Source organism: Vulpes vulpes, chromosome 10 (genome assembly GCF_048418805.1).
Source record: "Vulpes vulpes isolate BD-2025 chromosome 10, VulVul3, whole genome shotgun sequence".
NCBI lineage: Eukaryota > Metazoa > Chordata > Mammalia > Carnivora > Canidae > Vulpes > Vulpes vulpes.
Window position 1 is genome coordinate 85,304,005 of NC_132789.1, and position 24,635 is coordinate 85,328,639.

Consider the following 24,635-nt stretch of genomic DNA (forward strand, 5'->3'; position numbering starts at 1 on the left):
AGATCTGAAGTGATTATGCCATTAACTTCTTTTTTAAGATTTTATTTATTTATTCATTAGAAACAGAGTGAGGGAGAGAGGCAGAGACATAGGCAGAGAGAGAGAGCAGGCTCCATGCAGGGAGCCCGATGTGGGACTCGATCCTGGGTCTCCAGGATCCCACCCTGGGCTGAAGGCAGCACTAAACTGCTGAGCCACCCGGGCTGCCTGCCATTAACTTTTTAAATTATCTATCAGACTGAAGATTATTTACCAAAATGTTCATATAACTGAATGTAGACCTGTGGGTTTAAAGAATGTTTTATAAATTAAATATTAAATATTTATAATTAATATCATGGGCAATTAATTCCACAGCATGATAAGCAATTTAACATAATTGTCCTTAGCTATAATCTTGATGCTAAGAACCTCCTACTCTGATTCTAGTTCCTTTCTGTCCACTCACTTTAACTGAAAAAAATGTAATGTTTGGTGGGGCAATTTATAAGATCTAATAAAAGTGGATACAATTATGTTGTCTAATATAGGACCATTTGGACTTCAGAAGGGAAATGGGATGGAAGGAAACCAAGTAGGTACTCTACCTTTGTTACTCTCATTTAATTTTTGCACAATAATACTGAAAGGCACATACAAATATCTCATTTTCACAAAACAACACTGAGCTTAGGAAGGGTAAATATCCTTCCCAATGTCATCTATCTAGTAAGTGGATATATATATACAGTATGACCAAACTACAATCTTCTATAACCTTTCTCTACTACCTTTTTTCTTCTTTTCTTTAAACATTTACATTTCAAAGACAGTAAAAATAAAAGTGGAATATAAAATATGGTACTAATAATTTTTCATATTGATTACATATTAAATAAATTTTACATATATTATGTGCCAGAGCATGAGGGATCAATGTCCACTGGAGCCCAAAATGCAAGGCTGTGTTCTCTATATAGTAATGTGTTGCTATGAGTACTTGAAATGTGGCTAGTATGACTTGAGTTGTGCTATATGCTAAATTATACACCAGATTTCCAAGACTTAGAAAAAATAAAAATGGAATGTAAAATATATTAATAATTTTTCATATTGATTACATATTAGTGATAAATTTAATATATATTAGGTTAAATTAAATGTTTAAAATTTATTTCATCTGTTTCTCTTGTTTAATGTGGCTACTAGAAGATTTAAATTATGTCTCACAATTTATTTCTATTGTACACAATTAGTCTAAAGATGCCCTTCAATCTTGCTTAGGATATATAAATGACCTATTTGTAATTTTTAAATGTTATATTTCAAGATTATTTTGAATAAGAAATATCTGTAATCCACTATGGAATGTATCTTCCTGCCACCATCAACTTTTATAGACAATATATTTAATATCTTGAAATTTCAGTAATTAGCTTAACTAAACTAGTTAAACTAGTTTATTTTATTGACAGGACATACAATGAACAGAGAGATACCTGGATTCAAGACACAGGTATTCTTGTAATGGAATGAAAAGAGCTTTTTCACATTACTCAAGTATCTCTTAGAGATTTGCTGAGCACTTTTAATATCATGGTATGCATTTCTCCCAGCATGAAAATTTTTATTATTTAGAATTTGGTACATTAAAAATACTTTTTTTTACATTTTCCTAAAGAAGATGAGGTGAGGTGCATTTTCAGACAATAAAACACTTGTGTTTTTATGAAAGGTCTATTAATGTGAACAGTGGGGAATAATGCAAGAAAGCTATCTTTCCTAATATATTGTTACATACTGAAACAGCAATATAAACTAATTTATAATTCAACATAAAGGTTAACACTCTAAAATGCATAGGATATAGTAACATTATTAGTAAACTTGTAAGACTGACTCAAAATGTACTTCTAAAGAGTATGTACAATAGTGAGAAACACCATATTTAGACTATATTTAATCAGATGGAGAAAAACTCTCAAAAATCACATAAATGTACACTACCTTTTAGTTCATAACATTATGAACTAAATGATAGTATGCACTATCAAATACTCATTTTATAAGCCTAACCTATATTGAGTCACTCTGTTTTACTATGAAATATATCTTTAAAATATCCCAATATTAGGGGCACCTGGCTGGCTTAAGTATACAGTGCTTGATCTTAAGGTCATGAGTTCAAGCCCCATGTTGGGTGTAGAGCTTACTTAAAAAAAGAAAAGATATTGAAGAAAATATTCCAATTTTATATTTAAAGGGCAAAATATTCATAGATATATTCATATTATGTATATGAATTAATAAATGTATAATTAATAAAATTGTATTAGAACTGGAAATCAGAAGCCTGATATTTGTGAGATTTGAGATACTTGCAAACTTTTTAATATTTAGTTTCTTCATCTGAACAATAGGAAACGTTAGATCAGCCATGCCTGAATATCCCATGACAATCAAGGAAACAACATGTAAAAAGAAACTTATTAACCGTAAGGAGTAATACAATTATGTTATTATTACATAAAGAACAAATTTATTTTATTATTTTATTATAAACATCTATCCTTCAATTAATGTTTTAGTAGCCATTGTAGCATTTAAATTTAATTAATTAATTAATTAATTAAATTTTAAATATCTTAAGTTTCAGCTTTTTCAAATCATTTTTGGAATCGCCTTGGTATAAAATAATACATGATATTACATCAATAAATGAAAATATTTATGAAAAGGTACTTGATGATTACAGTAGAATTGGGAGAGATAGGTGACCACAAAATCAAAAAGGCAAATAGTGACAGTCTAAATAAATGTACACAAGGCAAGCAGCATCTTCCTTCCACTCTACCCGTTGTAATATAGTTGATTCCTGAATAAAACTAAATCTATTTGGAATGTTTAGAATTTATTATTTTGGGGCAGGAACAAGCACCTAATGAAAACAACAAAAAGAAACGAAGAAGAAAGTGATTGATCCATTTTCTAAGAATGATTGATATAAAGGACCAGCTTTGTTCGACATAAGAAATATTGGAAAAACACTAGTCACAATAATTCAAGGAACCCAAATCACATATGATGGCCTCAAGTGTCCTGTTTTTGAAGTGAGCCTTGCTGACCTGTGGAATGATAAAGTTGCATTTAGAAAATTCAAGATAATTACTAAGGATGTTTAGGGCAAAACTACCTGACTGATTTCCATGGTACGATCTTCCCTGTGACAAAATGTGCTCCATGGTCAAAAAATGGAAGCCCATGACTGAAGTTCACATTGATGTCAAGATTACAGATGGTTATTTGCTTCAGCTATTTTGTATTATTTTTACCAAAAAAAAATCAAACAATCAGATTCAGAAGACCTCTTACACTCAGCACCAACAGGACCGCCAAATTCAGAAGAGGATGATGGAAATCCATGACCTGAGAAGTGCAGACAAATGATTCAAAAGAAGTGATCAATAACTTGATTCCAGACAGCATCAGAAAAGACATAGAAAAGACTTGGCAGTCTATCCACTCCAGGATGTCTTTGTCAGGAAAGTAAAAATTCTCAAGAAGCCCAGTTTGAATTGAGAAAATTCATGGAGCTTTACAGTGAAGGTGAGTAGTTCTGGAAAAGCTACTGAGCAGGGGAGGCCTGGGTGGCTCATTCAATTGGCCATCTGCCTCTGGCTCAGGTCATGGTCTCAGGGTCCTGGGATCAAGTCCCGCATTGGGCTCCCTGCGCAGGGGGAGCCTGCTTCTCTCTCTCACACCATAGCCCCACTCATGCTCAGTCTTGGTCTCTTTCTCTCTCTCTCAAACAAATAAATAATTTTTTTAAAAAAGCTACTGAGGATAAGTACAGTGCTAAAGTTGAATGAGCTAATGGATATGAGCTGTTTAAATTGTTTAAAATTCAGACATCTAATAGTGACAAAAAGTCTTATAGGTGATGTTAAAAAGAAGAATTTATTATTTTTAAAAATCTATTTTCCACTTCCACAATGAGTTGAAAATGCCTATCTCCCTCCCTTCCTAACATCAGCTGGCTTCACATAATGTCAGGAGGCAGGAACAAAGAATATGGCTTTTCCTCCTCTGGTACAGAGTGCTAGGGACTGAGGGTGGGGCCCTCATGATGAGATTAGTGCCCCTATGAGATAGACCAGATAGCTCTCTTTCTGAATGTGTGCTCTCAGAAAGGGCCATATGACAAAACAGACAGAAGGCACCATCTGCAAGCCAGGAAGAGAGCTCAGATCAGAACCTGAACATGCAGGCACTCCAATCTCAGACTTTCCACCTCTAGAACTGTGAGAAAAGATTTCTGCAATTTCAGCCACCCAGTCTATGATATTTTGTTACAGCAACCCAAGCTAACTAGTACCTGAGTAACCTCTGATGCTGTAAGAAGCTCTAGAGAGTTTGCCTCACTGTTATATGGGGGAGAATTCCCTTATAGTTGTTGAGAGAAAATAAAATGGATGCTTATGTACAATTAATGAAAGGAAACTATTATATTAGACTCAACTAGAAAAAAATTTAAGTATTGCCACTAGGAGGGCACCTGGGTAGCTCAGTGGTTCAGCATCAGCCTTTGGCTCAGGTCATGATCCCAGGGTCCCAAGATCAAGTCCCCATCAGGCTCTCTGAGGGTAGCCTGCTTCTCCCTCTGCCTATGTCTCTGCTTCTCTCTGTGTCTCTCATGAAGAAATAGATAAAATCTTAAAAAAAAAAAAAAAGTATTGCCACTAGGTTTTAAAAAGATGCAAAGGAACAAATTTGGAAGAAAATAAACCAACTTATTAAGCATGGCTGTGAGAGGAAGGCAGCATCAATGGACAAGGTTTTCCCTTTTTCCAAGTTGTTTTTTAATACAGTTGTTGCTTTTATAATAGAAAAAAATGAAATCTAACATTTGGCTAGTAATCTCAATATAATATGAATCTAATGGCAAGCGTTTTGTTTATTTTAAGCTATCTTCACAGGGGAACAAAAGCTATTTATAAAGCATTTTTTTAAGTCACCAAATGTCTACCAGTCTATTGGCTATTTCTAAAGGGGAAGTGCTGTCCTCCTCAAATTCATCCCTTTTATTTAGAGAAAGTTCTGTCACAGTCATTGAGAATAATACTATATATAACCATATTTAGAAAATGTTCATTGTAATAAGTAAATGCTGAAGGAAAATCAAATAATAAATATTAAGGTCTCACTCAGAGTGAGAAAAGTGAGAACGTGCTCACTCAGAGCTAACAGGAAGAGCAAGAAACTATAATGATTAATAGAAATTCTTGAAGTAGAAAGCAATGCACTATTAAGAAAATCAGGAAAGCTAAAAGTTGTTTCTTTTTAAAAAACGATAAAGTTGATAGTCCCTTCAGCACAACTGATCCAAGAGAAAAAAAGAAGGGAAAGAAAGAGAGAAAATCTAAGTAATTAGTATAGAAAATTTAAAAGGAGACATTAATATAAATGTTATTATGGACAGCTTATGGCAATAATTTTGACAATTTAAACATGTTTCTATAAACATAACATAAAAAATGACAGAAAATTAAAATAATTTCATAGGGCCTAATTTTATTAAAAGACATTTAATCTGTGATTTTAAAATTCCATATAAAGAAATCTCCAGGCCAGGTGGCATCAGTAGTGATTCTCCTCTAACATGTAAGAAAAAAATACCACAATCTTACACAAATTCTTCCAGACAAATGAACAAAGAAGGAATAATTTCCAACCCATTGTATAATGTCATTACCTCAGTTCCAAATCCCAACAAAAACATTATAAACAGGAAAATTACAGGTCATTTCTCTTTTCGATGAAAGTTTAAAAATCCTCAAAATAATACCAGCAAATTAAATTCAAGTTAGGTTTATTCCAAGGTTGAAGATTAGTTTAACATCTGAAAATCAATGGGCATAATTCATTTCATTAAGAGAACAAAGGAGAGAAATCGTATCATCATCTGAGGAAATAAAAATAAAATAATCTGATAAAATTCAAACTTGATTCATAATAAAACCTCTTAGCTAAGTAGGAACTTTTAAAAATAATATAGAGAAGGTTTAACAAATACTATACATTATACTCAATGCTAATACATATAATAATTCCTTCTGTGGTAGGAAATGAGAAAAGAAAGCTGCTCACCATTTCTGTGTCACATTGTGCAGGAGGGTTTAACAAATGTAATAAGGTAAGATAAAATAAAGAAAAGGTCTAGAATAGGAAGAAAAGAACAAAAAACTGTCATCATTCATGGACAACGTGATTGTGTATTTAGAAAATCTAGAAGGATCAACAGATAAACCAGATAAACTACTGGAAGTTATCTTAATTTATAAAGTCCGTAAGATATAAAGTCCATGTAAAAAAAAAAGATTAATTGTACTTCTATACTGCAGAAAAGGCAGTAGGGGCTGAAATAAAATTTTAAATAGCATTTAAAATAGCACCAAAATCATCAAATGCATAGGAATAAATATTTTAAAATATGCAGAAAACTATAAAATATTATTGAGACTTTTATTTTTTTGAGACTTTTAAAAGGCCTAAATAAAAGGAAAGATATATCATTTCTATCTGTATTTCATTCTGAAAAATTGTAAGTTTCTTTCAATTCTTGATCTACCTGGAGGCAGGTAAATGTAAATAACCATCATCTTTATAAAATAATAACTATTATGGTATGGCTTGTGAGATTTAAGTTAAAAAAAGACAAAATTGAAATAATGGGCAATGATAGTAAGAAATTCAGAACAAAGAAAGAACAAACCTACAAGTATTTTATGGTCATTTTATTGTCCCATAGAAGGTAATATTTTTGTTAAATTTTACTTTATTTAAATCAGTATTGTTTATCAAAGACACCTTAAAGAAAGTAAATAGACTAGTCACAATATAACTAACAAAGGATTAGTATCAAAAATTTGATAGAACTCCTCCAAATCTAGGAATCTAGGGTGGAAGCAAAAAGGTAAGATTTGGGAAGGGCACACAGGTAGACGTCAGTTGCTATCAGTACTATAAAAAATAAAATAAAAGAGGGCCATCCATTAATAAATGATAATGCATCATAAAAAAAAGGAATTCTATTAATCTAATTCAGAATTCCTGAGCCTAATAAACACATGTATACATATATATATGATTGGTTGATTGATAGGAAAAGAAAGAGAAGTGATATCAATGTTTTGTCATTTAACTAGGAAAGTTCTAAGCTACCAGAAATGGGTATGAGCCCTAAATACAAATTACTCTAAGTAATATTAAACCTTTATGGAACTTATGGAATCAGACTTTCTTCTATTTTCTGGGTTTATTATTTTCATACTTTCCTGCAGCTCAGCCAAGTTTTTAATCTTATCTTTTAATATTTAACTAGCATTTTTTGGTGTTCTGTACTCAGAAGTCTCTGCATAATTGTTCACCATGTTTTCAGAAACACACACACACACACACAAAGAGCTATATTTTTTCAGCTATATTTTTTATTCAAAATGAAAACAATGTATTTGAGCTCCATGGGTGAAGGTATTTATTCTAATAAATTAGATAAATTTCTTCATTAAATAGAAAAAAGAAATATGAAAATTGGTACCACTCTTTTGGAAAATAAAATAGTATCTTCACTCATTCAGTAAAATATAGTGAGCACTTCCTATGTGCCAAGAATGATTCTGGATCCAAGGGATCTAGTAGTGAATAAATCAGTCAAAACTATCTGCCTTCTTGGAGTTTATATTCTAGCAGGAGGGGGTAGACAGAATCGGATAAATAAAAGAAGCAACATGTCCTGAGACCTCAAGTGTTAGAGATCAGAGTAAAGCAGGAGAGGTAAAGGGGCTGGCAGGTATGGCGGCTGCTATAATATGTTGGCAGAGAATGTCCCCACTGATAAGGAGGCATTTGGACAAAGCCCAAAAGCAGTCAAGGAGTGATGCTTGTGACATCTAAGGGAAGAGCTTGCCAAATAAAGAGAACGACACCTACAACATTTCTGGGTTGGACTCATTAGGTTTGAAGTGTCATTAAAAAAATCAAGTAGAAATGCTGATTAAGCTGTTGAATGTGAGCTGTAGTTCAGGAGAATAACAACACTGGAGATATGTTTGGAGGCATCAGCATATAAATGATAGCTAAAGCCACAGACTGGGTAAAATTACCGGGGGAATGAGTATATCTAGAGAAGAAATTCAAAAATTTGCAGTCAGGCCTCTATGAGCACTGGGGGCCCCAAGACTCTCAATGGGAGTTAGATATACTGTTAAGAGTTTAAAAGGTGATCTGGTTGTATGGTAGTGCTCTTCAGTCAGGTTTGGGAAATATTTAAAAGATGTAACTATTGGAGAATATATGTAGTATAATGGTAGGCAAAAGTCACTGAAGGACAAGAGCTCAAGAAATGGAAAAGCCAATGAATCCGAGAGCTTATTTACTTGCACACTGAAATCAGAGTTATTACAAGACTGGCACTAGAGAAAATCACAAGGATTCACAGGCTAAATTCTTTAAGATATGAGAGAATGGATACAAATAAATAAGACTACTGTAAGAAGAAGAGACAATGGAGGATATCATTTGCTGACATGGGATTCAAAGCTGGGCGTGTTAGGAAAGAGGTAGGGAGAACAGTTTGGAAACAACGTGAGGAATAAGGAAGTCACTTCTCCATCTTCAATCCCAGATGGGGGAGGCGTGGAAGAGAAGACCATCACCACCTGAGAGAGGGGCAGAGGAAGAAATGTCCTTGGGGCTGGGGACAGAGCACAGATTTCAGTAGGACCAAGAAGCGAAGGGAACACTTAGCAGAGGGTAAAGATTTGGGGTTTTTGCTGGTTACTGGCTATGAGTTCAGGGAGAAGAGTAAACATGTTTCAAGAGCAAAAATGGTGTAGGATGAAGTCATGAAAAAAGACATGCAGAATTAGAGAGAGAAAGAGTGGGGCTTTCACAATAAGAGGTTACCTAGAAGTCCTAGGTATCTTGTGGACACTGATGTAGACAGAATTAAAGGTCATATTTAATGAGATTCATCCCAAGGGTCTCAAGGCTGTGAACCCAGACAGTAGGATGAGGTAAGAAATATTGCCAAGAGCAGAGTCTGGGGGTTGGTCCTCTTCTCTCCAGTCAATGATTATGTAAAGAGATTTTAATATCTGAGAAGCAACCATACAGGAAAAGGAGATTTTCTAACCTTTCACTCTTTCATTGAAGGCAGTTCCATTCTTTCCTTGAAGACTACAGATGATGGAACTAAAACCCAGAGAACTGAAGGGACTCACATCAGGCCACACTTTCAGTTGCATATCATGTAAATCAAGGTGGGCTTTTTGGACACATTTCCCTTCTTCCCAGAACTTTATTTTGAAAAATTCTATTAAAGAGTTCCTATCATGATTCTATTCCCCTAGATACATAAGAAATAGAGTAAAGGTTTGAAATTACTGGTGTAAGGGGTGCTTGAGGAATATCAGCTTCAGTGTGACCTACCAAGTTTATTGAAATAGCAGAGTCAACAGGCAGATTCAAGGTCTAGAACAGGATGCCAAAACAGACAATGACAAAAATAGTTGAATCTAGGAAAGGCCACAGGTACTGCCTTTATACAATAACAGTAAACCTTTCTTCCTGAGTTCTGTTCTGTGAGAGTGTAAGTTAGTGTGGTAAAGTAATATATCCTTTAGGATAGGGTCAAAGCTAGGTCACTGAACATCACGTTCTCAAGTCTATTGTTTTACTATTTATATCTGGGAAATTGTAGCTAATAGTCAAAACTCAATTTTAATTAGGCACCGGGATATATGTTGTAATACTTTACAAGGATAACCTAAAAACTTCGAGGTTGGTATTGTTATTATTCCCCCATTTCATCAGTGAGAAAACTGAGTCAGAGAGTGATCAAGTAACTTGGATGAAGTTTCCCAGCTAGAAACTGGCAGAGCCAGAATTCTAACCTCATTAGAATGACTAGATTAACTTCAGTGCCTGCACTACTATGCTATATAGGAGTTGTCCTTTTCAGAACTTTCATTTTCTGTAGTTTCAGTTATCCGTGGTCAGCCAGGATCTAGAAGCTGATGATCCTCTTCCTGACGTACTATCTGAAGGTCAATAGAAGCCTAATGCTATATCATGATCTCTACATCATCCACTTCAATTCCTTTTATCGGTAGGCATTTTATCATCTCATTTCATCACTAAAGAAAGATGAGTACAATACAATATTTTGAGAGAGAGAGGGAGAGACCACATTCACATAAGTTGTACTACAGTATATTGTTATAATTGTTCTGTTATTATTAGTTGTGGTCTCTTACTATGCCTAATTTGTAAATTAAACTATACCATAAATATGTATGTACAGGGAAACACATAACATATATAGGGTTCAGCACTGTCTGCATTTTCCAGCATCCACTGGGGGTCTTGGAATATATCCCCCTGTACATAAAGGGAAACTACTGTACCACTTTAAAAGTCAAGGCTTCAAGTATTATAAAGTATATACATTTATATGCAATATAACATAATGATTATATATCACATATAATAATATTTATAGGTCAAATGAATAGAAATTATAACTTTGTCTTAACCCCCATGTTCTAATTTCTTTTCCTTTATCCTTTAATAAGAGTAATTTATTTATTCTAAAAAAGAATTGGGCAATTTTAATTTAAGAGCCCAGTAAATTACCATACACCCCTGAGAAAAGCACAAGATCTGCATCCTCTCACAATTTAAGCTATATTCTCTTATTAAGTATACCTCAGTGACTGTTTCAGAAATTCAGTGAATCTGTATCCTACTAAACTGTGTTAATAATGGTGTGGAGAAACAGCTTTGTCAGATAAATTTGTAGACTAACACCATAAAATACACTAAAAAATTAACATGAATTCTAAAAAGGATTCATAAAGTATTCATTAGTTTTCACTCAAGGCACAAAGCCAGGACCACACCTAGGTTATTCAAAAAAGAAAATCAACATTTTTCTTATTTCTCTAATAGCTTAAATAAAGTAAGTTGTTGGCCACAAATTTCAGATATTTCTGCCTTATTAAAAAAAATATTGCTATTATAAAAGAGTGGCTTGGCTGAAAATAAAGCAAAGTTAAACAAAACTTCATATACAACAAAGCAATAATGAAGTTCCCATTCTTATTTGATTAAAAATACATTTCTTTTTAAGGAAAAAATAACATCTACCCCATAGCATTTGGAAGTAATATTTTTATTAAAATTTTCTACACTTTCGGCATGTTCAACCTTCCAACTCCCCATGAAGTTATATGAGTATTGAGAGACTTATAAAACTAATAATCTGCCCAACAATTTGGTTTTAAAGCATATATGCTAAATGCTTAACATTTTACTTATTTTTATGGTATCTCTACAGTCTATACATAATAAATATAAACCAGAATTATAAAAAAATAAAAATTGTCCGGTGCCATTCTTTTGCATGTTTATATCCATTGTTTTTTTTGTATTTTACTTACCCAAATTCATTTTTCCTTTTAGCAGTTATCAAATTTTAGCCTAATATGCAGAAACAGGCACACATTCATAGAAATATATTCCACTTGGATGGCTTCTTTTCATTTGTTTTGATCCATTCATTCATTCATTCAACAAATGTTTATTAATGCCCAGTATGTGCCAGTCAGTGTGATAAGTACAGAGAATCTTTAGCTTCTATGAAGCTATGGCTCTATTTGTAAATATTTCAGATACTTCAGGAGAACATTTTTGCATGGACACAACCTTTAGCAAACTTCAAAACACAACCTGTAGGTGACTGCCCCACTCTGCTGGCCTTCCACTCATAATTTCACAATAATCTGTAGCTAGTAACTAAGATTCTCTCAACAAATGTTTTAGAAAGAGTTTCTGTCTTCTCTTTAGCACTAAACAAACAGTAGCCAAGCCCCTGTACAGTAAGCTCCATGTATATGGAAAAATACTTAAATCTCTACATTCAGAGTAAAGCCATGAGAATTACTGAACCCTTGAATGAGCTAAGAGGCAGCTCTGCAAGGGGAAAAAAAATATGTGATTTATCTGAGCTCAATAGTATTTGAAAATAGAGGCTTTTATCAATACTTAGTACGAGTCTAAACAAACTCTAAATGTCACAGAACTTTCACTTAAGAGGTAGTTAGGGGCTGCAAACCTCAGCTTTCAGGGTTATCAGATCTCAAGATTATTATCTATTAAAACTATTTTACCCATTAGATCTATTAGATTAGATTAGATAGGATCTAATGTTATGAAGAATTTTTTATGAAGAATTTTCGTTATGAAGAATTTTTTACAATATTTACTTCTTCATAGTCATATCCAATTCTAGATTCAATGGAGACCCACACATTATTTATACTACCTGGGGCCTCAAACTATCTGATCAAGCCTTAAAAGAATGTAAGCTATGGACCAATTTAACTTTCAAAAATTTTAAACATTTACATGTGTTAAGATTCTGACATCTTATTCATAATATTAAAAGTTTGGGTGAATATTGGTTCGACTAATAAAAATGTGTTACTTGAGCCTCTGATGATTGATTTCCTCTCATAATCCAGAGAAATGCTGGTAAAATTGTACCTGGATAAAGGAAATTTTATGCAAGAGTGCCTTAAGAACTCAAGGAGGAGTTTCTTCAGCAAGTTTTCAAAAATTTCTTCCAAAATCAATCAAAGTCCCACTCTACAAGAAGAGTTTTCTCTTAATGACAGCCTGAAGCCCAAGAACATGAGTAACAAGTTAAAAAGAGGTAAACTACAAAATAGTTTCTTCGAATCAATAGCCCCCTAGGTCTTCAAGTAACTCACCAAGTTCCAGAGATTTTCTCAATCATACTTAAGGGACTTTAAATAATTATCTGTATTTTCTTTTGGAGAATTGTGTATTTTTCAAAACAACAATAACTGAAGTATAGAGAGACTTTTAAAATTATAAGAATTCATCCTTAAAATTTCCTAAAACTTTTAATATTCACACACATTAAAAACATCCAATCTCTCAAGATCAAATAAAAGCTGAAAATTAGTTATTAGTAGTTGTTTCTGAAATCTCTTTATCTTTTGACACAGTATTCAAAGGAAATACTAGCTGTTTGACACTGCATTTTAAATGAATGCAAAATAATGAAAATCGCTGTGTTGCTATTAATACTTATGCAATGAGACTCACCATATTCTTTCAGAAGCCCCATGGAAGAGCAGGTCATGGGTTGTAATGGCAAGTCAAGATTGATGACTGGGGTGGGAAATGGTGAGACCAAGAATCTGTTTCCAAAACGTAAAGTTAGAGCTTTGAGTCATTTACAGACCCTGTTTTGTAATACAATCTTTCTAGACCAATGTTATAAGATTAGATGCTAATCACAAAGAGAAAACCACTTGTCTCCTATCAGTAGAGTCTATACATGTTGTACCTGCAGTGCTCATGCATCAGGCCCTCTATAACTATTATTGAAAATACATAAATATTTATATCATTATATTACATGATAAATATATAATATTTGTTGAATGAAGACAAAATAATACCAAATCTTGCTGGCTCTGAGCATGGATAACAAATAGGAACATTTGCTTTCCAAATGAAAACAAAAATCAGAAAACTGAACAAGTACCATATCTATTGATTTTCTGTTTTGCAAGATTTTAAGTTAACATGTTTTCCTACCATGACTTGGTGAGCTTCAACCAAGTCAGGTGAATCAAAAACTGTATCACCACATAGAAGAAATTTTAGAAAATATACATAAGCAAAAGGAAGAAAATAAAAATTACCCCTAATTCACCACCCTAATATTTTAGGCATAATTATAAACCCTTAAATGCTTCATAGGGGCCAGGCACTATTCTAAACCCTATCTGTGTCTTACTGCATTTAATCCTCATAAGATGACTCGGTTTTTACTATTGTTACACCCATTTTATAAATGAAGACACTAAGGCATTCAGGAGTTAAGTAGTATATAGTTCAAATTATCCCAGCTAGAACTGGGTGGAGCCAGAATTTGAATCTGGACAGTGGGAGTTTAAGAACTGAACTCCTTATTACTATTTTATACTAACTCCATTTGTCATAATTAACATGTGTCATATAGTTCATATCTTCTCTATGTTTATGTGCGTGTAAAATGTACATGAACTTTTTAGATTATTTTATGCACTTAATAAACCACAAATATCTTTCTTTATAAACCTACAAAGATGTACATTGTCATTATGGCCCATTACAAAGCATTCCACTATATGGATTTCACATACCGATGGCTTATTTACCAATCTTCTTTTGCCAGATATTTGGATTGTTTCCACTTTTTTGGTATTTATAAACAAGGATGAAAATCTTTCAACATTCATATTTGTGAACCTGTCCAATTCTTTTCTTATTATAAATGCCTAGAAATGTAATTGCTAGTTCAAGTGTTATTGACATTTTTAAGATTTTAAAACATTTGCCTATCAAAAACTAGAGTCTATGAGGGATGAGTCTGAGCTATCCTGTTCCAATTTTTACATTTGAGGTAGAGTAGAAACTCAGTAAATAATGACTGACTTGGCATCCCGGGTGGCTCAGCAGTCTAGCGCTGCCTTCAGCCCAGGGCGTGATCCTGGAGACCTGGAATCGAGTCCCACATTGGGCTCCCTGCATGGAGCCTGCTTCTCCCTCTGCCTGTGTCTCTGCCTCTCTCTCTCTGCATCTCTCTGTGTCTCTCATGGATAAATAAATAAAATCTTAAAAAAAAATAATGACTGACCTAAAGGATCAATTAGTCTAGCTGTTTACTCATGTGATCACATGAGTAAGAGAACTGAGGTATTGCTAGTGTGACAAAAATCATATTGTGAAGGAAAAATATGAGAGTCAGCTTTGCAAAACTCCATTTCAGATTCTAGAAATAATTTCTATGTCACCAAGAATGGGGCCATGATACAACTGATTAATCACAATTTTTTTTTTTTGCTCTCTTTCATCTTGCCTATGGTTAAATATTTAAGTCTCCAAATTAGAACTATTGCATTGTTTAATGATTTCCTATTAACAGATATAGACTACAATTCATCCACTTAAGCAAAATATTTTACAAACATTCAGATGAAATGGCAGGATCATTTCAACATAAATGTGAAGGTGGTGAGAGATTCTATCATTGTTTTATAATCTCATTTTATTATTAAATTAATCAGAATAGCCTAAATACAAATTGCCATGTAACACATAAGAAACTCCCAGTGATCACAAAACTAGGGGAAGAAGTCTAGGCTTACTTGCCTGAATTACAGAATTGCATTTACAGAAATACAGTTGTCATAACTTTAAATGCACCAAATATTATAAACTAAAAGAAATTGCTCTAATAAAATAAAAGTGCATAGTAAATTAATTTCCTTGATGGAAAAATAACATTTAGAATGCGCTCACACTGATCATTATGTCATAAAACATACTTTCTTAAGTATGCTAATTATGGTGATCTTTGAAGTTAGAATTCAAAGTACAATGAAGAACTTCATGTCCTTAAACTTAAATCTGAAAATGCAGAACTAGTCAATTTTGTTTTCCCTCTACAAATCAAACATAGAGAAGTATGGGAAAAGGAAATCATACATTTCTAAGATTGTATTTCTTCCTATATTGTCCAAAGAAATTTCTTTTATTGAGCCAATATTTTTATGGTCTACCCAAAAATATTATGTGTCACCATAGAAATTAGTATTTTCCCAGGCATCTACAGGGGAATTTTGAGTAGTTTATGCACACCTTCCCTCACAGGGATCTATTTGTATTGAACAGAAGTCTTCCAAAAGTCTCACAAAGACTGGGGCAATTCATGCTAATTAGTGCTAGAGCCTCTCCCTAATTGTTAACAATCCCCTACGCGACTTCTCACTGATTCTATTTTTCTTTCTGTTGCTTATATCCTCATTGCTAAGTTTCCTTATGTTTATTATGTGTTGAACTAGATTTCAATAAAAATCTCACTCTAATGACATCTTATTTGTCTAGTTAAACACAGGTTTTCAAATACCCTGAGTCACCACGTCCCAGAACACTTATTTGTCTTTCCTTCTGTATTCCCATCACACTTCTAACATTAAGGAAATGAAGCTAACCGCTAAGGTAGGAAACAAGTTACCGCCATAAACTAGCTGTAAATAAAGACAAAGCAACCCTGGTGGATTGAAGTTCAGGCTTTATGTGCCCCAGGCTGTCACTGGAAGTACATGTACTTGCTCTTAATTTCAGAGGGTGTTGATCTTCCTCATTAAGTAGGACATGTTTTCATTAAAAATGGGATGTTAGGGTGTCAAGAGACCTTTATCTTCCACCAGTTGCAGAAGAAACAATTCTTTAAGAAATACTCAACTCTCTTGAGAAAGACATACTGAGAGATATTCTATCTGATAAGATTTATTATTAATGAGTGTTCCACTTGTCCTGAAGTCATTATTCTTTCTTGAATTATTAGCCCCATCTCAATATACTGAAAATGGTAGGTTTTCTAATTAGCTCAGTTAACTTTTCTAGTTTATTAAAAGCTTACCTGAAATTCTAAATTGTATTTGGTTAAATAGGTCTGTTCACTACTCTTTTAGCAGTTACCACTCTGCTAGACCAAACCTGAGTCTTGACTTAAATTAAGTAAAGGCCAAAAGTAAAATTTTACAAAACTGGCAAATTCCCAAATACAACCATTTATTTTCCTTTGCAATTAGTCTTCCCTCTACCATGGATAAAACCAACCCTCAGTATTAGAACTGTACATACATTCCATTCTCCCAAATTTGAATATCATATTATACTTAAGCCAAGGAAGTGGCTCCTTGTGAACATGAATCTTTTACTGTTAAGCATAGTTTGCCAGATAAATGTTGGAAGGTCCATTATATTCTTAATAGCCAGGGCAATATTTTCTCAAATTTTTATTGTTTACCACTGTGCCAATTACCCCAAATTTCTGACAAGGTTACATTGTGAAGTAATGTAAAACAAGCCACTGAAAAATACATTTTAACGGAGCAATATTTACATTCTACCAGTATAAATGTTCCTACAAAATGTGTTGAAGGGCCTTTAAAGGTTCTGTAGCCCTAGGGTCAACAGTTATGTACACAATGGTAAAGTGATCTTGAAGATGATGATGCTCTTTACTGGAATAATCCAGAAAAGTAACTGACCCATTTCCACACACCTTTGGGAAGCAGAAGCAATGTTCAAAATGCCTGTTCTGAATCTTTACTCTAAAGGATCAGCCTCACCTTCTGTTAGAAAAAGACTAACTTTAAATTATTAAATTAAAAAAGAAAAATTATAATTTAACTCTGCTCCATAATTACTGCAGATGAGTTATTAAAATTCCAAACTTATGTAATATTATCATAAAATATGGCATTTTTCTCAAGAAAGCCACAAATTGGATTTGAGCTTATGCACTGTAAAACCCAGATGGTTTGCTTAACTACTCAGACATCCCCCAGTTCAAAAGTTAATTGAACTGAAAACTAAAATTTGGTAATTGATAGGCTTTAAGGGACTCAAGCAGAAGGATAAATTAGCCTCATGCATGGGGTGTTAATAGACTTGAGAAATCATGACAATTGGTCAGGAAATATTGGCACAGTAGAATAAAACTATACATTTTCTATAGGTTAACTAATCACACATTACCTGGACTTCTCATGGTGCTGATGCTTTTCTTTCTCCATTTTTTTACCCACGGATTCAATATTAGTTACTATTTTACCCAGTTTAACTTGTTCTGGAATTTAAAAAATAATAATTGTATACTATTTGTTTTCAAGTTCTAAGTGCATTTTTTGAATTAAATTGCAAATCACAGATTTTTTTAATAACAAAAGGTACAATATTTTTCAAACAAATTGCTAACACAAAGATACTCTAAAAACACATTTGAGTGGTTTTTTTCACCCCATGCTCCTCAGACGTTTTGCAATTACTAAAATTTAGCACTGATGGTATAGAGTAAATGAACTGCATATATCAGAAAGGAGATCGTTCCCCAAGAAATGTCTGCAATAGTACAGCACATACTAATGAATACCAACAGTCTCATTTATACATAGCATTATTATCATCATTATCATCATAAGGCTTAGCTTTTATAGGAGAGTCTGCTATTTTAAAATAATTTAGCAATCATTAGTTAATGTGAATGGGAACACTCATCAATTTGATAGAGTAAGACTGAAGTTCAGAAAAGGCAAAGTTCTGCTCAAAAAATTAATCTAATTCTAAGAGTCTAAAGAGAAATTTACATAAATATTTTTAAATCTTTCTATTTTGTACATATAATAGGATGAACATAATTTGAAACATTATACCAAAATATTAAGTTAATATCCATGTACCTTCCAGCTACCAGCTCAGGTATGTTAAAGATATATTAAAGTTACAGGGAATTTATGAAATGAAACCCTCTGTTTTGGAAATACTTACAAATCTGGTTGGTGTGTCGATGCTAACAAATAGAAGAACACAGTTGACCACATTATGTGAATTTAGATTTAAAATATATAACAGAGAATATAAAAATTGGGGAGAAATGGAAAACATAATGTTAAAAATTTATTGACTATTTATAATATGCCAGAGATGTTGCTTAGCATTCCCTGTAAATCATCTCACACTTAAGGCTTAGAACCAGTTTTTAGCATTTTCATTTGTTTGTTTTTGGTGAGGCACAGTGATTACTCTTTTACATGGGAGGAAAGCAGCCACCCAAGATCTGATAAGTTAAAAGATGCAGAGCCAGGGCTCCACCCTGTATCCCTCTGACTGTAAGTTCCTTCATCACTATTGCCCCAGGGTTCAGGGAGCCTCAGGTGCCTAATCAGGGAAAGAGAGTCATTTCTGCCTTGCTTATTACTTTGGAAGGTGACTATAGAGCTTAAAAGACACTTTATGTAAAGAAATATGGTAGATTGAGAAACATACTAAAATGGAGTAGAGAAGGAATTTGTAAGTTTGAGTCTTAAAAATATTTGCAATATGCTAAGTGTACTAATTGCTATACATGGGTTATCATATTTTATTCTCACAAGTACACCATAAGTTAGATTCTATTATTCTCCCCATTTTACAGATGAGGAAAATGAAGCAGAGAAACAGAGATTAACTTCCTCCAGGTTATAAAGCTGCAGGTAGAGTCAATATTCAAACCCAGACAGGCACTCTTTGGAGCCTGCATTGTTAATCACTGTGATACTCAATATGCATATTTATTTTGTTTATTTCAAGAATATCTATTCAGTGAAAATTAATTATGCTACTCCTAGAGAGGGGAGATGTAGGATATAAAATTAATAAAATATGATTGCCACTCTCAATGAACAGCATGACTAGCAGCAAAAATCATTACAGAAAAACAAAGGAGAAAAAGGATAGGGAAAAAAGGTCATGAGATGTGTGATCCAGAGATCTAAGGAGTAAATTTCACAGTGATGTTAAAGAAAGTAAGTTTGTGTTACTATAATAATTAATAAAGCAAAACATATGCCCATTTTGTTGAGGTTTTTTTTTTTAAGCTTACTTTTTTTTTAGTAATCTCTACACCCAATGTGGGGCTTGTACCTACAACCCTGAGATCAAGAGTTCCATGCTCTCCTGAGCCAGCCACTCACCCTTATATGCCCATTTTGAAAAAAATCTGTTAAAAAATTTTTTTAATTTATTTTTTTATTTATTTATGATAGTCATACAGAGAGAGAGAAACAGGCAGAGGCACAGGCAGAGGGAGAAGCAGGCTCCATGCACCGGGAGCCTGACGTGGGATTCGATCCCGGGTCTCCAGGACCACGCCCTGGGCCGAAGGCAGACTCCAAACCGCTGCGCCACCCAGGGATCCCAAATCTGTTAAAAATTTGGCCATCATCCATTTAAATGCTAAACTAAAAGCCCTCTATGGTAACATTTAACTAAATCATTTTAGGATTGCATCCAAAATAAATTTTTTTAAAGTATAGTTATATACCTTTAAAAAAAAGAGATTTCTAGGAAGGCAGTTAAAGCATATAAGATATCTAACAATACTTCTAATTAGTTTACTAAACCTTTGGATGGGTAACCAGACTTACTGTGTGACTTTGGGCAAATTGTATCATCTCAGAGTTCGTAACTATTCCCTTTATGTAAAATCTAGTCTCTTAACCAATTACATCAAACTCTAGAATTCAGTTCTGCAATATAAATTATAAATTACCTCTGGTTAGAATAATTGATAAATAAGAGACAAACAGAGAGACTGGGAAAAGAAAATACAGGCAAAATAATAAATATTTGAGGCTTTTGTAATGAAATCAAACATAATGGAGCATAAGGCATTAGAACTGTCAACCAAAGGACTCTAGTCCTTAACACTATTTACCATGCTTTCCTCAGAATTCAGCTAGATTTGACCATTTGTTCAACTGGAATCATTCAGTCATTCAATTTCCTTTACTTATGTCTATTTCACCTGTCTTCTTTGTGGATTCATTTTGCTTTGACCACCTCCAGCTGTTGTGTATGCCCCACGGCTCTTTCCTTGGCTGCCTTCTAACCCTTTACTTGAATGATCCCGTCCATGCCCATGGTTAAATTTATCATCTAAATGTAGATGCCTCACAAAATCTATATATCTTTCCCAGAATGCTCTCAAGTGCCAAATTTGAATAACCAACTGTCTCTATATACATGTCACAAAGATATCCCAATTAACATTTCTCTCTCACAATTAATGACACTACCATCCATCCATGTACCTGGAAGTTACTTATACTCATTCCCCCTCAACATTCTTCATATAATCAGTCATTAAATCCCTTCCCACACATACTGTTTCAGAGCAGACCTTTGTCATCTCTCCTCTGAACACTAATAACTTCCTCCCTTAAATTCCCACCTCCAACCCTAATACCCTCAAATGCATCCTCCTTACTTTCCATAAGTCATCTTTGATTTTCAAATTATGTGATTTTGAATTATCATTGTCATTGTTTTTAAATGTAATTTCACTGTAGTCAGAGAACATAATATACAATTCCAAATTCTTTGAAGTTTATTGGCAGTATGTAGTCAATTTTGTTCAGTCAATAATGTTCCATATTTGTCTGAAAATTTATATCCTCTCATTGTTCTACATTCATCTAATAAATTAAACTTTTTAATGTAGTTGTTTAAATCAAACTTAATAACTGCTAATATGCCTATGCACACACATACATGTATATGTGCATACATATATGAATATAAATTATTTTTTGCTGGCCCATTTGAAAGTAAGCTACAAACAGTATAACATTTCACCTTTAAATATTTAACCACATAGTTCCTAAGAACAAGTATATATCCTACACATTCACTATACAATATTATATGCATAAATACACTCTGAATTTCTAAGATTTACTACGAAAATGTAATATATCTAATTAAAATATTATATTAATTGTTTAATAGTATTTTCATATATTGAATTAAATAAAATATATCACTGAAATTAATTTCACTTTTTTCCCTTTAGCTTTTTTTTAATGTGGCCACCAGAAAATTTTAAATTGCATTATCTTTCAAAAGGACATCACTGACCTAAAACATTCCTCCTACCCTTTTTCATCTTTCTTAACATTCTTGAAGGCAGTCTGAATTCTTCCCACTGCTTCTTTATGACTAGATTAAAATTAAGTATTTTTGACAGGAATAGAACTGAAGTGGTATGATATCCTTCCTATTATATCACAACAAAAGGTGTTATAAATTTGATTATTTGAGTAAGGTGGCAACTGTCAAATATTTCCATTATAAACATATGTTTTTCCCTTTGCAATTACTAAACAATTTCTGGCTAATACTTTGGCTGTTCCCCAATCATCTTTCAGCACCCACTAATAACTCTCATAACAGTCATTACAGTGGTAATTGCAAAATAATGCTTTTTAAAAAATAATTGTTTGTTTTCTTCTATATTGATTAACCAACATTAATCTGTAAAGGAGAGATTTTCCTCTTTTTCTTTCTCCTCCTTTTTGGGACACATTAAGTCTTTTTTTTTACTCAGTGTGTTATAATCTACTCCCACCATTATTCTTTTTGATGCTCATAATACCAAAATCAGCCAGTCAGTTCCTGTACTACTTCAACATATCTCCATTAGTCTTTGAACATTTGTTCCTTTCTGCGAAAGTAACAGTTCCAGGCTCACTTTTTCCTTTCCCTATCCCAGACCAGAAATTAGGTCTCCAAGGAGTAGTGGTCATAATCGCTTCCATAATTATTCTTCCCAATCTCTAGTGTTTATTAGAAAATTTGGATTACAATTTTGTTATAAGTTCTCAATATACTCCCTAGAGCTTTTAATCTTTCATATTGTCCATCTCTTTGTAATTCCTTTTGTAAATTTCTTAAGAGACTCATTCTAGTTTGCTAATTCTATCTTTAGCTCTGTTAAATCTGTATGTAAAAATTTATTAACTTTCTATTTGTTATTATATATTTATTTCTAGAAGTTCCTTAACTGCTTTATAAAATCTTCCTGAACACTTTTATTGTCTTTAGTTCATTCATATTTTTATACTTCATTTTTTAAACATTTTAAACATACTTATTCTCTATTCTGTATCTGACAATTCTATTATCTATGGTCTTTGTAAGTCTAATTTCATTTTGGGGAAACTGGAGTACTAAATTTCTCGCCAGAGTGACTAATTTCTTCATGTATTTAAAAAAAATTTTTAATTGCAAATTCATATTCCATAGGATGGGAATTATTTGCAACCTGGGATTAAGATTGATTCCTCAAGAAATCATTTGCTTTTCCTGCAGGCAACTGAGGGAACTTTCAATTCATAATAACACTGAACTACTCTCTCATTTAGGGATTTTTTGAGATACTGGCAATATGCATTTTGATTCCATCACAGGTGAGCTTGTTTGTAGTCATAAATCATAAGAAGAAATTTTTTATATTTTCTTCTAACAGAGCCAAGGCTGAGATAGTTAAGTTTCTTGCCATTTTCTTCTTACAAAGGAAGGTTTTTTTTAATCCTTGTTTAGTCTTTCATTGACAGTATCACCTTCTAAGGAGTCTCAGATTTGGGGAGTCTCTGACTCCATCTTCCATCTTGCAAGTGCCATAGTTATTTGGGTGCCTTCCTTGCCCATGCAAGGTCCAATGGTAGCCTTGAACTACCAGAAATATGCAGAAACTACCAGGAACAGAAGCTGGACTCTGCCCTAAGTTTAGATTTGTTGTACTGAATTTTTTGTGGGGTTTTTTTTTCATTTTGTATTATCAAGTGCTCTACAAAAACGTGTTTAATGAAGGAATGCCTGATATTCATATTTCAAGACTCAGATCTTTGATTTATCTTAACACTGAAACAAATTTGCAACACTCATTGTTTACTTGGCCCACCTCCTCATTATTAGTCTGCAAACTCTGAAACGATGTGGACTGAATTTATTCCCTTTGAATCCTTTCAGCATTTCATTAGAATATTCCACACATTCATCAAACACTTGTTATGAATCAATAAGTAAAATATTTAACATCTCTTATTTAGTTATATAAAATTTTTAATATTACTAATTTATGTTTGCCAATGTCAAGGATTAATTTATTTCAACTTTTTTCTCAGATATGATAGATGCTACACGTTGTTCCTTCAACTGATCCCTACTTCCCTCCAAACTTTCATACAGACTCTCTATTTCTTCTTATTCTATAAAAACAAGCAAACAAACAGACCCAGGAACTCTAATTCAGGTGGCCAAAAGCAGCCAATCTTAAACAGTTAAGCTAGATCAATGGAAGTTACCAGGAATTAGTTTTTCTTGATTTAGAGCTTTAATAATTCAGAAATTGGGTACTGTAAAAAGAATGTGCTCCCCATAACAGGTGTTTCCTGGTAGAGACTGGACAGGAACTTTCCAGAAAATAGCAATTAAGGAATTTTATATAATGAAAATAGTTGGGCTAGAACAATAGTAAGGCCTCTTCAACACAAAGACTTAATGATACTTAAGTGTTTCACACAGGTTGAATCCAGATCCTATTCATTCAAAAAATGAGATTTCAGATTTTGTATATTGAGTGATAAAATGCTTTTTTCACCCTTCTCTCTTTTTAAGACCCACTATTGAAATTATTTTCAATTTCATATGAATTGTAATACAATTTTAAACTTAATGTTGCAAATTTATAGACAGATTCATTAGTCAAGAATGACAGATTGCAATTTACTGACATTTCACATTCTAGTGTGTGGGCTGGGTGGATGTCATATGATTTTCTACTGTTGGAATTTCTAGCACATGTGTGTTATATAGAATGCCAGTTCCTCCCTAGATTGTGAACTCTTTCATGGTCTCTTGAGGACAGGGAAAGTGTTTTTATCCAACATCCACTTATTCAATCATTCATTCAACAAATATTTACCAAATGCCTCTAATGTGACAGGCAGTCTTCTAGGCACCAGGGAAGCAGGATATAATGTGGGGATTATGAGGCCTATATCCTAGGGAATTCAATTAACTAAATAATTAATTATGCAAATAATTGAATAATTCCAATTGCAGTGTTATGAAAATCTATTTCCTTTATCTCATAAATTTAAGACAAGAATGAAGTGTATCCTTTA

The 24,635-nt window shown here is 33.1% G+C and overlaps 1 protein-coding gene across 1 annotated transcript in view; it reads right to left on the reverse strand.

The window, feature by feature from the left end:
* Nucleotides 1-24,635, reverse strand: part of IQCM (IQ motif containing M) — a gene marked incomplete at its 5' end in the record, with an annotated part of 337,033 nt that overhangs the window by 269,534 nt on the left and 42,864 nt on the right. The window contains one exon of the mRNA XM_072722489.1: nucleotides 17,668-17,758. Within this exon, the coding sequence (XP_072578590.1) occupies nucleotides 17,668-17,758 (91 nt within the window). The remainder of the gene's footprint in view (nucleotides 1-17,667; nucleotides 17,759-24,635) is intronic.